Source organism: Narcine bancroftii, chromosome 5 (genome assembly GCF_036971445.1).
Source record: "Narcine bancroftii isolate sNarBan1 chromosome 5, sNarBan1.hap1, whole genome shotgun sequence".
NCBI classification, from domain to species: Eukaryota; Metazoa; Chordata; class Chondrichthyes; order Torpediniformes; family Narcinidae; genus Narcine; species Narcine bancroftii.
In genome coordinates this window covers 62,822,648-62,840,279 of record NC_091473.1, presented here as the reverse complement: position 1 = coordinate 62,840,279, position 17,632 = coordinate 62,822,648, and the positions used below count along the sequence as shown (strand labels likewise).

The 17,632-nt window shown below is 37.8% G+C and overlaps 1 protein-coding gene across 4 annotated transcripts in view; it reads right to left on the bottom strand.

The window, feature by feature from the left end:
- The window catches only part of LOC138763444 (nucleus accumbens-associated protein 1-like), a 74,817-nt gene that overhangs the window by 6,969 nt on the left and 50,216 nt on the right, over positions 1–17,632 (bottom strand). For all 4 annotated transcript variants that reach the window (XM_069937601.1, XM_069937598.1, XM_069937599.1 and 1 more), the window contains exons 3-5: positions 8,662–8,835; positions 6,274–6,379; positions 3,976–4,073 (exon numbers count right to left, since the gene is read on the bottom strand). In XM_069937601.1, coding sequence (XP_069793702.1) covers positions 3,976–4,073; positions 6,274–6,379; positions 8,662–8,835 — 378 coding nt within the window. The remainder of the gene's footprint in view (positions 1–3,975; positions 4,074–6,273; positions 6,380–8,661; positions 8,836–17,632) is intronic.

Here is a 17,632-nt window from a genome sequence, read left to right as displayed (position 1 = left end):
CTGCAAAAGAGGAAGAAGAAACATTTTATGTCTCGCACACTTCACTACTGACAACTTATGAATCTATTTTTGAAACTGCTAGTGCCTGATCTCACAGGTAACAATGTTATAATGACCAGGCAATCATTTTTTAAAAACTGATCGAGATCTAAATTTTGTTCAATTTACATCCAGTTCTTGCATTCACTTTGCCACTTAAGTGGTAGGAGTTTAATTCACTGTCTCTGACTGCAAAGGACCAACTTTTATAGATACATCATAGAAAGTATCCCGTCAAATAGATCTTGGGACAGGAACTGCTCTGCCCAAGACCTCAAGAAACTGCAGAGAGCTGTAATTACAAACCAACCTCTTCCCCACCCCCCTCCCCCCCACTGTCTTCATGTGTACCTCCCACTGCCATAGGAACTGAGTATGCAACATATTAAAAGGCACCATCATTCTACCTGGTCACCTCCCTCCCTTCAGGCAGAAGATACACAAGTCTAAAAATACATACTTACAAATTTAAGCATACTTTCTTTCATTCTGTCACTAGATGTTTGAACATACCTCCCAAAAGTAAAAGATGACACCCTCCACCATTTAACTTTTCTTTTTAACACTATAACTTATACTTTGTTTTATTGAAACATTTTATTTTCATTCTTGCACTACCTGCTGTACAATGTAGAGGTTGACGAGCTGGCTCGCGCGCAAAACAAAGGTCTTCAAGTTAAAAGTTAAAGTTCAAATTCATTTGTCATCTGACTGTACCAGTGCAGCCTGACGAAGCAGTATTCTCCAGTCCAGGGAGCAGAACAATGCAAACACACATACAGACATGACGTACATACAGACCAACAATACAGATATTAAAATGAGTAATATTAAAAAATAGTAGTCACGGAGAGTGGTTATAGCAGCTCAACAGTCATTCAGCAGGTCTCACTGCCAGTGGGAAAAAGCCTGGAGGTTCTGGCTATGATACTTCTGTATCCTTTTCCCAATGGGGGTAGCTGGAAGATGCTGTGTGCGGGATGGTAGGAGTCCTCACTGATTTTGTGAGCCCTCTTTAAACAATGATCCCAATAAATCACATTGATTAGGGGAGGGAGACCCCAGTGATCTTCTCTGCTTCTTTTATGATCCTGTTGATTGACTTCCAAACCAATGCTCTACAGCAACCGTACCACACTGCCACGCAGCCAGCCAGGACGATCTCGATAAAGCTCCTGTAAAAAGTTGACAAAATGGTGGCCAGTATCCTTGCCCACCTCAGCCTTCTCAGGAAGTAGTCGTATTGTGCCATCCTGACAAGTGAGGAGATGTTATGTGTCTAGGATAGGTCACTTCTTAAGTGGACTCAGAGGAACTTGTCTACTACCAAGCTGTTAATGTGTACTGGAGGGTAGTCGACCTTAGTCCTCCTGAAGTCCACATCCATCTCCTTTATCTTGTCTACGTTAAGACTCATTTTGTTATTCTTGTACAATTTCATGAGATTTTCCACATCTTCTCTGCACTGCAACACACTATTGCTGATGAGGCCAACTACTGTCATGTCGCTGTATCTTACTAAGCGTACCAAAAACAATTCAGCTCCTCCAGTCAAATAATCTCTTAGAAGAGAATAAATTCTGACTGTTTTATATTTTTAATTCTAACCCCAACTACTTCCACTTTAACTCTCTGCTGGGTCATAGTAGTTTTCATTTATTCTGTGGACTGATACAGATCTCTTTAATCAAGATTGCTTTGCTATCACTTGTATTACCGCACCATTGTGGGAGCGTCCAGCTGCCTGATACTGAGACCAGACCACACTTGTGGAAAAGGCTGACCTAGGCCAGCCAATCCTTCAAGTGAATCCTGTCCTTAAAATAAATTATCTGGTTCCACTTCTGAAGCTTTATCTCCTTGCCTGGACTTCTATCAAATCACCTGAGATAAAAAGATTTTTACCCAAACATCTTATTAAATTTCTTTTAAAATCCCCAACCTCAATCAAATCTATGCTATTAAAGCCTAGTTTATGTAAGAGGGAACCTTACTGAAACATATAACTTTATGATAGGAATAAGACAAATGCAGTAAAGTTTTCTCCACTGGTATGTGAGACTGGCACTAGAGAATACAGCCTTAAGATTTGGTAGCGTGGACTGAGGATGGAGATGAGGAGGAATGCTTTTCCCAGAGAGGCAAATCTATGGGAGTTTCTGCAAAAGGCTGCCTCACTAAATATATTTATTTTTGTGTATTTTTGCATAGTACAGGAATTAAGGGTTATGGGAAAAAGGCAGGTAGGTAGAGCAGAGTCCACAGTCAAATCAACCATGAACTTAGATGGTGGAGCAGGCTCATTGGGGCAGATAGCCTATTTCTGCTCCTATTTCTATGTTAGGTGCTAAAGATGCTTGCCTTAATTCGCTAGGATACAGAATGTAAAAATACAGAGGTGATATTTTCAAAAAACGTGAAGTATGGTATGTTAATTGACAGCATTAAATCGTCACACATAGATGAATGGTAGAATCTGAAGGGAAGTTGATGGGAATATGGGGAGAATAAAGATAGGATTCGTGTAAAAGATGCTTGATTATTGTCATGAATATGATCAGCTAAAGGGCCTGTTTGTATCCTGTATCTATGACTCTCTGGCAAGTTGAAAATTATAAGACATTGGGAAAACACAATAACTGCAGATGCTGGAATCTTGTTTGAACAAAAGAGAAGCCGGAAAGTCTCAGTGGGCCAGGCAGCATCCATAGAGAAAATGTCAGTCAACATTTTGAGTTGGGACTCTTGGTTGAGACCATGAGATGTGTACACAAATCAGAGCATCATGTAAACTAACCTCCCCTCTGTCGACCCCATCTACAGTTTCCACTGCTTTGAGAAAATAGCCAACGTTTTAAAGGACCCATCCCACTCTAGTCACACTCATTTCTCCCCTCTTCCGTTGGGCAGAAGATATGAGTTTGAAAATGTGCACCACCTTATTCAAGAAAAGCTTCTTTCTTGCTATTAAAAGACTCTTGAAAGAACCTTTCATAACCAAAAGATGATTACTTGAATCTCAAAAACCATTTCTCACCACCACCCTTTCACTGTTTTAACTGTATTTTTCTCTGTAATACTAGATTCTCCATTTTTGTTTCATTTTTTCACTACCTGCTGTGTTTTAAGTATGGGATGACTTGCCTGAAAGGCCAAGAAAAATCAATGTATCTCCGTGCATGTGATAATAAACAATTCAATTCAACAAAATGGCATTAAAGATTGCATTGACTAATGTGTAGCCCGTTGAAGCATGTGAAATGTTGCAACTTGTGATATCTTGACAAAGTCAAGGATCACCTGTGGGTTTTACAGTAAGTGGCTGGAACCATGTTCACAAAAAACCCTCCGATATAGTGTTCATGGACAAATGATATAATGTTGAGAGAACCTGAACTTTCGAAGAAAACGGTCAGACTACTTTGTATTGTGAATGGTGACACATGACTGATATCTTTATAATTTTATAACAATGTTTATTTTTGAATAAAAACAGTGGCTGGGCGTCCTTAGAATAGAAGGGGAAGAGAGGAGGTCCAGTGTTATGTGAAGTCAACTTTCTAGAAACCATTGTGCAACATTACAGCAGACTGGAGTAGTCACCACTCCTCCTGGGAACAAGATACTGCCACCATCATTCTTCCACTGCTGGATGACCCTATTCCTTTCTTCAATATAAATCCCTCATCCTCATATCTACAATCTGGTTTTTCTCATTCTCTCATCTCCTCTTGTCCTCCATCTTCCAATGCTACATTCCTACTTCAACAATCAATGCATATGGATGTCTCAAAAGTCCATCCCTTCCAAAGACCCTCCATACTACTCTCAGTCCACAACACTAAATGGATCAGTGTCTGTTCCCCTCCTGTTTTATTTTCTGACATCAAAAATGGCCTGGTTCCAGATTCCCAGCTCCCCCACATGCAGACTCACCTTTAATGGCATTCAGGATCCGGCTATCAAGTGGTTTCCGACTAGGATCACAGAGGGAGGAACGGATTCCAGTGCCACAGCTGTTAGCCAGAGTATTCCTATTGGGATCAGATTAATAAACAAACTGAGCAATGGGAATTGTAAACAAATTTGTACTTTACTGCCTGAAGGATTGTGTTATTGACTGCAACTGAATATATCTTTCCCTGCTGCTTTCTATTACAATCACAGACTTTTTATATAACAAAGGAGGCCATTTGGCCCTTTTTTCAAGCAATTCATTCAATCCCATTGCCCTCATCTCTCCCATGACCCTGAGAGTTATTTTCCTTCAAATGTCTATCCATCGTTCTTCTGGAATCCTTTATTTCTCCACCTTGCAGCCAGCAAGATCACATCACAAACACTCTTGCACAAACAAAATGCTTTTCCAGACATCCCTCCTTGGAATCTGTGTCCTTGTTTAATCTGAAAATGGGAACAGCTTCTCTCTGTCTATCCTATCTAAATTAATCATGGTTTTGTACACCTAAATCACCTCGCAACCTTGTTTTGCTCCACAGAGTACAACTTATGACTGAAATCCCTCATCTATGCACATACCATTGTCAAATGGAAATTCATTGGTTCTTTTTGCTTAAAACAATTCCAAGATATGTCATTAGTAGATTCTTACCTTTCATTTCCTAATGTTACAAATCCCACATAGAGCTTTTATTGGTTCCAGAGAACAATGTGTTTTTTTTTTAACATTTTTAAATTGGACTGAAGAGCATGATGGAATTGTGTTATGATTAATCTTTAGTTATAATTTATATAAATGTCTGTAATGCCATTGTTCTGCTGAAAGTCTGTTTGCTTAAAAAGCCTGCTAATTCAAAACTTCAAACAGAGATAAAGGTCTTATGTCTGTTCTCAATTGAGAACTCAAAACAATAGGAGTTTGCTGGAGAAACAGCTGTGTACCCAAGAAAGCCATTTAGTGGTTGAGCTGTGCAGACAGATCGGAGTCTGATCCACTCAAATTTCTGGAAGAAATGTTTTTTTAGCATATGGATGTCAAGTAACTTCAAAAGAGCCATCTGGCATGATTCATGATTTTGGAGTAATGAAACAGAATCAGTGGTGAGATCATGTCACATGATTAAAGATTGTTTGAGAGAAGGTATTACTGAAAACAGAGACATTTTGAAACTAGAATATGCTTTGCCATCCTGTAGGTAACAGGATAGAAACAGTTGCTTGGCCATCCGGTGAGTAACACAGGACTGAAATACAGTAACGATTAAAGGTACTGTTACACGTTACTCCTGGTCAAAAGAGAACACAGAATAAATGGCTTTTGAAGGAGGAAGACCATTTTCTTTGTCTTTTGAAGATAAAGGGTGCAGTTCAACTGTGACATTTTCTATATGGGCACTTCATTTAACCCTTGTCTGAGTTTATGAAATCATCGTGGAAGAAAACAGCCACTTCACTGTCTCTTTGAAAAGAAGTCACATTCATCGTGTGGATTTTAAATTCTCCATGCATGAGAGAGAATATCACTCGTGTTCAGAGCACTAGTTCTTCATACAACTCTCCAAAAAATTTGTGAGTTTAAAGAGATTGATGACTTTATGTTTGAAAAGATTTCATAATTGCTTTTGAGCAACAATTTAAAGAAATCTGATGCCTTACACTTACTCCATAATTGCTTTTGAGCAGTTGTAAAGACTGAGTTTCAAACTGAAAGCTTTCTGAGATTGAACTTTAAAATAATCTCCTCAGAATTATGTCTGAATTGTAATGGTTTTGGTTTCACCACACACATACATACATATGTACACACACATATATATATTTGTGCATAGTGGGGTTAAGTTAGAGTTAAGTTTAAAGTTAAGTAAGAAGTGTTATGTTATTAATAGTTATTAATAAAAATTGTTTTGAAAATACCATTGTCCGTGGTGAATTACCATTACTGTTGGATGAGTACGTAACAAGAGTTCCAAATCCAAGTTTACATTGTAATCTCTGCAAATGGAAAATTAATTTGCACAACAACGCTGCAACTAAAGATTTTCTTAAAATTCCAGAGGCATTTAGAAAAGTTCCTTTGGCAATTAAGGATTTGCCTAATTGATTTTTAAAAAATGTAAACTGCTTTCCAATTAGCTGTTTGTCAGCCATGTGGAGGCCAAGTAACTGGAGAAATAATGTACTTTCCTCACAAAAGCTCACTGTTACCACCACTTCCTGGTTCTGTGGCCAGCCAACTCCACACAGACCAAGCAATGGCGTTAGGTTACAGCTTACCGGTCAAAAAATGCAGCTAGCAGCCTCCGAAGCAATACTTTGTGCCTTGTCCCCGCACATATGTGACAGTTCATCAACTGAGCCCGTGTGATGTACACACTTGTACCTGCAGATTCAATGGCAGCAAGAAAAAGAAAAATCACATAGTGGATTACATGCGCACCTAATGTTCCCAGTGAGTTGGAGACCAGTATAGTCAAAGGGTTGCAGCCACAAATCAAGAGTCTTGAACAGTTCAGCTTTATGAATGCAGAAGGGAATTATCTTGTTCTCACCTAACATACAAGTATCTACTTCTACTTGAAGAGTTAATGGATGACATCAGGAAAAAAATCATAGTTGACCTGTACCTCTCTAATGTTCCTTTATGAATGATGGCCACATAGTTTTCAAATTGGAGCCTTTCACCCCAAGCACACCAGGATTCTCAGGGACTCTCTTCCAGACCACACCCAGACCCCATGGATCTCTCCCGAAACCTAACTGGACCCTGGTGATCTCCCTTCCCGAGTTTGCCCATACTCCGGGGGTCTTTCTCCTCAAGCCCATCTGGACTCCAGAGGTCTCTCTCCAAGCTCACCGAGACCCCAAAGGTGTCTCCCCAAGTCCACCTAGACCCCAGAGGTCTCTCCCCAAGCCCACCTAGACCCCAGAGGTCTCTCCACAAGCCCACCTAGATCTCAGAGGTCTCTCAGCAAACCCACTCAGTCCCCATAAAGTCTCTCAAGGGGACTGAGTACAAGAGATAATATGCCATATTACAATACACTGCACCATACCTAGATTATTGTGTGTTTTTCTGGTTACCCAACTATAGAAAAAATATCATTACGCTAGAAAGTTTGCAGAAAAGATTCATGAGAATGTTACCAGGGCTAGTGGGCTTGAATTATAAGGAAAGGCTGGAGAGGCTAGGATATTTTTCCCGGCCATTGGAGGCTGAGAAGAGACCTTAATCAAAGTTTATAAAATCATAAAGGGCACAGTAAAGTGAATAGTCACAATTGTATCCCAGGGCAGGGGGTTTTTAAACTAGAGGCCACAGATTTAAGGAAGAGGGGCAAGATTTAGGGCAGTATTTCTCAACTTGTGCTCTGTAGGTTTTTAGGGGTGGTTCTTGGTGATGCAACAAAGTAAAATACAGTACATTTCCAATTATCTGAAATGCTTGGGACCAGACATGTATCAGATAACTGCATTTTTTTGTAGCATCAGCACAATACTTGTATTGGCCATTGGTGATCTCCACCACCATCACTGAACCTGCCTGGGAGCCTGAGGTCCCTGCTCTGATCCAGACACCTCCCCACTACTCCTGCCCAGGAGCCCGAGGTTCCACTCCTGCTGCCATCGCCCCACCACTGTTGCCAAACCTGCTTGGGAGCCTAATATCCTTGCTCCAATCCCAGAAATCTCCCTACTGCCATCACTGATCCTGCCTGGGAGCCCAAGGTCTTCGCTTCTGCCACTGCCACACACCACCACCGCTCAATCTGACACTGCTGCCACCCCCTTCCCTGGACTGATACTGTCAAAAAAATCACTGGACCCCATGGTTACCCTAATGCCCTCCAACTCTGAGAATAGTAGAGAACCAAGTACAGTGGAGGGTAAAGAAGAAATTAAAAGAGAGGGGGGGGAGGGGGGTTACCTGAAACAAGTACAATTTCCCCATGTACTGCTTGACCCCCTGACTTCCTCCAGTCACTCAGTGATGTTACCAAACTAATGTTAACAGTGCATTAGAGACCCTCATGAGCACATCATGTAACATTTTTTTCAACTTGTAACATTATGTTGCCATAGAAAAAATCTTGGATAACTGAGAATTTCTGTTAAGTCACTTTCGGATAATCAGAAATGTACTGTATTACTGATAACAACAAAGAATTAAAATGCAACACAAAGTTACAACTCTAGGACCTCCCAAGAACTGTCTGTATCAATGATTCAACACATTTTTTTTGCCACAACTCATTTCCAAAGTTAATTAGTATTAGTGTTTTATCTTTTTTTCTTTTCCTTGCATATTAATTTATTTTTTGTGTTGTGTTTTGTACCTGGGAAGCTGCAGCATCTGCAGCTTTCAATGCATCTGCACATTGTACATATATATATTTATTTATATATATAATTTTATATATATATATATATATATATATATATAAATATATATATGGCAATATATTTCATTTGGGACTAGTTCAGGTGAGCAATTTAGTCGGTACGGGCAAATTGAGCGGTAAGGCCCAAATCTAAACTATAAAACTATGACTGATCATTCTCCGTAAGCTTACTCAGACCCAGATTCCATCCGACCTCAGATTTTTTGGTCTGGTTTGTGGACTGTTGGAGTGATGCACTGTGACCCTGGGCTGCATTGCTCACCTGACACCAGCTCAAGTTTCTCCGAAGGGTCTCCCTCCACATACAGCTTGGGGTGGCAGCGGTGCCCAATTTGGTTGATGAGGTCAGCAGGTAGCACTGCCAGGTCATGGCGGATCCTCATCCTGGAACGCCCATCAACGTGATCAGGTAGGGCTTCCACCCTCTCTGGGGTTCCTGAAAAATTATCAAACACATCTCAGCAATTACATAAAGCAGGTCACAAACTGAGCATGCAATGTATCCAGTAATTTCATCTCACTGAAAAACATTCAGATGAACAGCAGACATGCAAGAGATTGCAGATACTGGAATCTGAAGCAAAACCCATTTTGCTGGAGGAACTCAGTGGGCCAAACAGCCTCAGTGGGAGTAAAAGAATGATCAACATTTCAGGCCTGAATACTTCATCAAGTCTTGATTAAAAGGTTCTGATTCAGAGACAGTTTATTTCCCACTGCTGTTAAACTGCTGAACGAACCTCACACTAGTAAAATAATGCTGCCTTTGGTCTGTTGAGATTAACGTTTCTCTGTAACTCTACACTCTACTCTGTTTCATTACTGTATCAGCTGGATTGCACATAAAATGAACTTTCTTACAGTACTTCAGTACATGAGACAATCTACTTGAACTACCTTTGCACTCACTACAGTATAAAGGAGGAGATACAAGACAGGGTCCAGTATGTGAGAGGCACACTGAGGAGCGATGAAGGATGACACAGATAGGTGGGGAGTTAGAAGAGAGGCAGTTAAAACTGGATGCAGATAAATAGAAAAAAGAACAGATGAACAGATGGCGCCAGGTATGGAGAGGGGGTGGGAGGATAAAGGAGGAGCTGCTGGAAGTTGATAAACAGGAACATGAAGGTTACCAATGTTGGAATCTGATAAGGAAGTTAATAATGGGAAATATTCAGAGAAAGATGAAGGGCAGGTGGAACCAGATGGGGAGGGGATCTGGTGGAGTGCAATGTACGAGTAGTAGGGGATGGAACCAGGAGGGGAAGGGGGACTAAAATGGGAGGGCAGGAGGTAGATCATAAAGAGAGTGAGAGGCGAAAACGCAGGTGGTCGGGACTACCTAAAATTAAAATCTCCTATGTTACTACAGGAACACTAGTTTTATATCTAAAAAAAAGTACAAAACGATAGAAGTGCTTCTGTTACATTGAACCTGAACCACATGAGTAATAACTAAATATGTATTGAACCTTGGAGGTCAGAGGTAAATTTACCAGAATGATCACTATACTCCAAGAGACTAACTGTGACAAGAAATTTCAGAATCTAAGATTATAATGTTCCCTAAAATTTGGGTTATTTAATGGAAGTTTTCAAAACAAAGGGAATTGATTGGGTAGAGAGGGAGAGATTACTTCTGTTGATTTAGGAGTCTGGAACTGCAGTATTGTCTAAAAATTAGAGACTGTTTCTTCTGCGAAGCTGGAAGAAATTCATAACTCTTTTTACCAAATGGGAATCAATACTCATTCTGAATCTTGCTACCAAAAGGCTTTAAGGGAAATGTAACTAGGGGGGGGGGGGGGTATCATAATCTCATTGAATGGTAAAATAGGCTCAAAGGCCAAATGGCATACTCGTTCTGCTATGTTCATTCATTCAACAGCTTTTCCTGGTCACTAACTCTTGACACAATCTCTCAGGAACTTAATACTCCTACCTATTACACTTAATATGGTAACTCACTGTCTTCAGCAACCTTGGAAAAAATTATCCATAATCTTGGGTATTGAAAAGTTGTATGACCCAATGAGATTATTACCAGCAAGAGAAACAATATTCTTTCCACTAACCAATTCAAGAACCAACAGGTGCCTTCAGCACCTCAAGCTATCATTTTTCGAGGGGGGAAGTCACGTGATGGAGTAGTGGCCGGACGGTGAACTCCAGCCCTCTCCAGAAGAGTTGAAAAAAATAAAGGAAAGCACAAAGGCACAAATATAAAAATTAAAGTAAAGTGAGTATAAAGGTGGAAAGAAGATGGCGACGAAAAAAGAAAAGTCGAAACCAATGGTAAGAAGAGAGGAAAAGAAGACAACGGAAGAAGGAGAAGGCCTTACCTGTTCGAAGAGGCCCGCGGTGGAGAGAGAAACCCGCTCCCTCAGGTCGGTAGAAAGTGGACTACAAAAATGGCTCGCTGAGCCGAGTAAAAGTGCGCAACCGCGCATGCGCGATGCGCATGCAAAAAAACACACCGGCGGGAGGGGCGACCAGCTGGGGAGTCGATCTCCACAGCCGACAATGACAGCTGCAGAACAGCAGCAGCAAGAGGAGAACATAGAACACAATGAAAACAAGAAAGAAGAGAAGAAAAAGAAAACAAAGAAACAACAGATGGCCAACCCAGAGGAAGAAGAAGAGGAAGAGGAAGAGTACAGAGAAATAGAAGAAGAAGGGAAAGGCAAGACAATGGATATACTTTCTCTTATTAAAGAATACATGGATTCATTTAAAGAATGGCAAGCACAAGAATTTAGTGATTTAAGAAGAAGAATAAACAGTACAGAAGAGAAAGTGAATAAAATAGATAAGACCATATCAGAAATAGGAAAAAGAATGGACAAGGTGGAAGAACGAGAAGCAGCAGTAGAAATGGAGGTAGAGGACTTAAAAAAGAAATTAGAAGAATCTAATAAAAAAGTTAAAGAGACACAAGAGCTGTTAGCTCAGAAAATAGATATAATGGAAAATTATAACAGAAGAAATAATATAAAGATAGTGGGCCTTAAGGAAAATGAAGAAGGCAAGAATATGAGAGAGTTTATAAAAGATTGGATCCCCAGGATCTTAGGATGTCCAGAACTACAGCAAGAAATGGAAATAGAAAGGGCACATAGAGCATTAGCCTTTAAACCACAACCACAACAAAAGCCAAGATCCATTTTAGTAAAATTCCTAAGATATACTACAAGAGAAAAGGTACTGGAGAAAACAATGGAGAAAGTAAGAGAGGACAACAAGCCACTGGAGTACAAAGGGCAGAAAATATTTATTTATCCAGATATAAGTTTTGAACTCCTGAAGAAGAGAAAGGAGTTCAATACAGCAAAGACGATTTTATGGAAGAAAGGGTATAAATTTATACTAAAGTATCCAGCGGTATTGAAATTATTTATTCCAGGACAGCAAAACAGACTATTCTCAGATCCAGAGGAAGCACGAAAATTTGCAGAACAATTACAAAATAGACTGAGAGATGAAGACGTGTAACAAGAGTACAAAAGATTGCGAACTAAAAAGACGTGTGTATAGGACTATATACATATATAATACATATATTACATAAGTGTATGTGCATTTAAAAGAAAATATATAGTGTATAGAGAAGAATTAATGAGGGGAAAAAAGGGGAAGAGAGGAGTAAAGAGGGAATTTAGAGAGTGACCTTTGTTGTATATAAAAATTGAAATCTTTTCTGGGGGGGCTGGGTAGGGAGAAATTACGGTCACTGCAAAATCAGTTGACGCTTGCGAGTGAATTCGCAAATCCAAATGGAGAGGGGAGATGTGGTTGCCCGACAAGGGATATTGGGCAACTCAGGAAGGGGAGGGGACAATGGGGTTAAAGAAATATTAGGTAGGAGAATAAGGGGAATGTTTGATGTGTTAAAAATGTTGTCTTATAAACTGTTCAAAGAAAGAAAGCAGAAATGGATGAGAAGGAAAGGTGATGATGAGGAAATGGAAGGGAAAGATAAACAAAGTATAAAATGGCTACATTAAACTATATGACTTTAAATATTAATGGAATACATAACCAAATCAAAAGGAAGAAACTGCTAAATTTACTGAAAAAAGAAAAAATTGATATTGCATTTGTACAAGAAACACATTTAACTGAAGTGGAGCACAAGAAATTAAAGAGAGATTGGATAGGACATGTAACGGCAGCGTTATATAACTCAAAAGCTAGAGGAGTGGCTATATTAATCAGTAAAAATGTACCAATTAAAATAGAAGAGGAAATAATAGATCCAGCAGGAAGATATGTAATGATAAAATGTCAGATATATTCTGAGTTTTGGAATTTACTTAATATATATTCGCCTAATGAAGAAGATCAAAAATTTATGCAGGATATTTTTCTGAAGATAGCAGATACGCAAGGGAATATATTAATAGGAGGGGATTTCAATCTCAATTTGGATTCAAACATAGATAAAACCGGGAAAAAAATTAACAGAAAGAACAAAGTAACCAAATTTATAATTAAATCGATGGAAGAAATGCAACTTTTGGATATATGGAGGAAACAACACCCAAAGGAAAAGGAATATTCATATTATTCGGATGGACATAAAACATATTCAAGAATAGATTTATTCCTGTTATCAGCTTGTATACAAGATAGAGTTAGGAAAACAGAATATAAAGCTAGAATATTATCGGACCATTCACCCTTGATATTGACAATAGTGTTAGAGGATATCCCTCCAAAAATGTATAGATGGAGATTAAACCCCATGCTACTTAAAAGACAGGATTTTAGAGAATTCATAGAAAGACAAATTAAAATGTATTTTGAAATAAATACGGAATCAGTGAAGGATAAGTTTATATTATGGGACGCAATGAAAGCGTTCATCAGAGGGCAAATAATAAGTTACGTAACTAAGATGAAGAAGGATTACAATCAGGAAACAGAACAGTTGGAAAAGGAAATAGCAGATATAGAGAAAGAATTAGCAAGGAAGGAAAATACTACTAAAAGAAGGGAATTGGTAGATAAAAAAATATGAAACATTTCAAACATATAAGGTGGAGAAAAATATAATGAAGACAAAGCAGAAATATTACGAACTAGGAGAAAAAACGCACAAAATTCTAGCGTGGCAGCTTAAGACAGAACAAACTAAAAGAATGGTATTGGTATCAAGGAAAAAAGACAAACAGATCACATATAATCCAATGGAAATTAATGAAAATTTCAGAGAATTCTATGAACAATTATACCAAACTGAAAATGAAGGGAAAGAAGGCAAAATAGATGAATTCTTAACTAAAATTGAACTACCGAAATTACAAACAGAGGAACAAAATAAATTAATAGAACCATTTGAAATAGTAGAAATACAAGAGACAATAAAAAATGTGCCGAGTAATAAAATACCAGGAGAGGATGGTCTCCCAATAGAATTCTATAAAACATTTAAAGATTTATTAATTCCACCCCTCCTGGAAGTAATCAACCAGATTGATAAAACACAAAGCTTACCAGATTCGTGCAAAACAGCAATAATTACAGTAATACCAAAGGCAGGGAAAGATCGACTTGCACCAGCATCATATCGACCAATATCTCTACTTAACACAGATTACAAGATAATAGCTAAATTATTAGCAAACAGATTAGCTGATTATGTACCAAAAATAGTAAGTCTAGACCAAACTGGATTCATAAAAAAAAAAGACGAACAACAGATAATATTTGTAAGTTTATTAACTTAATTCATGCAGTAGAAGGAAATAAAAGTCCAACAGTAGCGGTTGCTTTAGACGCAGAGAAGGCCTTCGACAGAGTAGAATGGAATTATTTATTCAAGGTACGACAAAAATTTAGTTTACCAGAGAAATATATTAATTGGATTAAAGCATTATATAAGGGGCCATTGGCAAGAGTGACAGTAAATGGATATGTATCAAAACATTTTAACTTAAGCAGATCAACAAGACAGGGATGCCCACTATCGCCCTTATTGTTCGCGTTAGCCATAGAACCACTTGCAGAACTGATAAGAACAGAAAATAAAATAAAAGGGATAAAAATAAAAGGCAAGGAATTCAAAATCATTTTATTTGCAGATGATGTTATAGTATACCCAACGGAACCAGAAACATCAATAAAAGAATTACATAAGAAATTGAAGGAGTATGGAGAAGTGTCGGGATACAAGATTAATGCAAATAAAAGTGAAGCAATGCCAATGAATAATGCAGATTTCTCAAAATTCAAGAAAGAATCACCGTTTAGATGGCAAATGCAAACAATACGATACCTAGGTATACAAATAAATAAAAACCTCAGCCATCTATATAAACTTAATTATTATCCACTAATGAAAAAAATACAGGAAGATTTAGAGCATTGGAAAGACTTACCATTAACACTAATAGGAAGGATAAACTGTATTAAAATGAACATTTTTCCAAGGATACAAAACCTATTTCAGGCACTGCCAATACACTTGACAGAAAAATTCTTTAAGGAGTTAAAGAAAATAATAAGGAAATTTTTATGGAAAGGGTGGAAACCGAGGATAGCACTAGATAAATTAACAGAATGGTATAGACAAGGAGGCTTACAACTGCCAAATTTTAAAAATTATTATAGAGCCGCACAATTAAGATATCTATCAGATTTTTACCAAACAAAAGAAAAGCCAGATTGGACTAGATTAAACCTAGACAAAATAGGGGAGAACATACCTGAACATATATTATATAAATGGGATGAAAAATTGGTAAAACATAGGAACTCTCCAGTATTGCACCATTTGCTTAATATTTGGAAGAAGATTCATGTAGAAAGAAATAAAACAAACTACCAATTAGCATAACTAATACTGACGCAAAATCAGCTAATCCCTTTTACGGTAGATAACCTGTCTTTTAGAGAATGGGAGAAAAAAGGGATTAAAAGAATAGAAAATTGTTTTTCGGGGAATAAATTATTATCCTTTGAACAAATGAAGGATAAATATAATATAACTCAAGATACAGTGCTGCCATATTACCAATTGAAATCCTATTTAAAGGATAAATTGGGAAGTAGTCTGAAGTTACCAGAAGGAAGCAATTTTGAATATCTGATTACAGACACAATGATAATTAAAAAATTTATAACAAACATGTATATCAAATTACAAGGAGAATGAGGTAATAAATGATAAAACTAAACAAAAGTGGGAACAAGATCTAAACATAAAGATAAAAAAGGAAACATGGGAGAGGTTATGTTTAGGAACTATGAGAAATACAATAAATACGAGATTACGTATGATACAATATAATTGGATACATAGGTTATATATCACTCCTCAAAAGTTAAATAAATGGGATCCAACAGTATCTGACAGATGTTTTCGTTGTAAAAAAGAAATAGGAACAACAATTCATGCAATCTGGACTTGTGAAAAGGTGAAAAAATTTTGGGAAGATCTAAACCAGATATTAAATAAAATTACAGAAAGCAATATACCAAAAAAACCCAGAGATCTTCCTCCTAAGTAACATAAAAAAATAAAGAATTTGGACTTGATTTGGAGGGTGTACAAAAAAGATTTGTTAAGATAGCCCTAGCTGTAGCAAAAAAATGTATTATGTCAAACTGGAAATTAGAAGATAATTTGAAAATACAGCAATGGTATATAGAAATGAATAAATGTATTCCATTAGAAAAAATAACATATAGTTTAAGAAATAATATAACATTATTTGAACAAATATGGGAGCCGTACATGGAATATAATAGAGAAAACCTACCGGGACATCTATCACCTAAAATGACAAAAGGAAAAGAGAATGGAAAGAATTGACCCAGTGGAAGTTTTTGTTCGTTAATGTTGAGTGACAACATTGTTTGATGGGTTTGATGTATCTTGGACTCAGAGTTTTGAATGGATGGAGGGGGAGGTGGAGGGGGAGGTGGGGGGGGAGGGAGAAAACGACACTGTATATATTTGAAAGGAGAAATGTGTATATCTTGAATAATGTGATCTATAGTGTGAAAAATAAAAATTTTTTAAAAAAGCTATCATTTTTCTTAGAACCTTATCATTTGAATCCTTATTGAGTGCTTTCTGAAAGACTACGGTATTTAAAATAATGTCCAAAGACATTCCTCTATCTGCTACTTCAGTAGGTCCCTAAAAGCATATTCCAGGCATGTTGGACATAACATACTCATTTATCTGCAACGTTTAAGAAATATTTGGATGGATACATAGAGAGGATTGGTTTAGAGGGATATGGGCCAAGCACAGGTAGGTGGAACTAAAGTAACCAGCCACATTCCTCATTTCATTCTCTTAATACTTTAACTGCAGGGATGTGTTGTTTCTTTTCTCTTATTTGGGGAGAGAGGGGGTGTGTGAATTATATCTGTGTACCTATGTTCCTCAGATATAGTTGCCACACTTCAACAAATGTGGCATATCTCTTCCATAAATTGTTGGTGATTTTCTCCAGGGGAATGCAACATTGTATTTCCATATTCCATCGTGCAAAATTTAGCTGGGAATTGGACTTCCGCATAACCGTTATACAGTTCCTGGCTACTGACAAGGCGACCTTCACAAATTTGGTTTTCGGACAGTCTAAACTGTTCTTCTCCAATGTCCCCTAGAAGATACAACTCTGGATCCTGTGGAAAATCAACCTTTGTAATTTTTTTCAGAGTGTCCCCCAGGTCTTCCCAGAGGATCTCACTTTGTACACAGCCAGGTGGAGTGACCAAAGGTTCCTACCTCCACACTGCACCTAAAACACATTTCCGAAATTTCTGGCTTTGACTTGTGTACTTTTATCAGTGTGAGGTATAATGACGCAAGAAATTATATTACCATTATGATCCATTATGATCAGCATGTGTCTGGCACTAACAATAGCCATCAGATTATTCAAACACAAATCTTCCAACCATCGTTCAGCAATTGTTATGCCAAAATGTAACTCCCAACTTTCCCCAAGCCCGGCAAAATCATTGTTGGTCCCAGTTTGTTCCAAAGGAAAGATCTTAATTGCAGAAAGCAGAAAAATGTTCTATTCGATATCTCATATTTAGACCTCAACTGCTCGAATGATATCAGCTGCCCTTGATCGTAGCAATTCAACAAGCAAATTATAAGGCAAGAATATTATCTGATCAATCGCCTTTGTTGTTGACAATAACAATGTTCAACAAAGAAGAATCAGTTTATGTTATTAAAATGTATGTTATTAGAAAGGAAA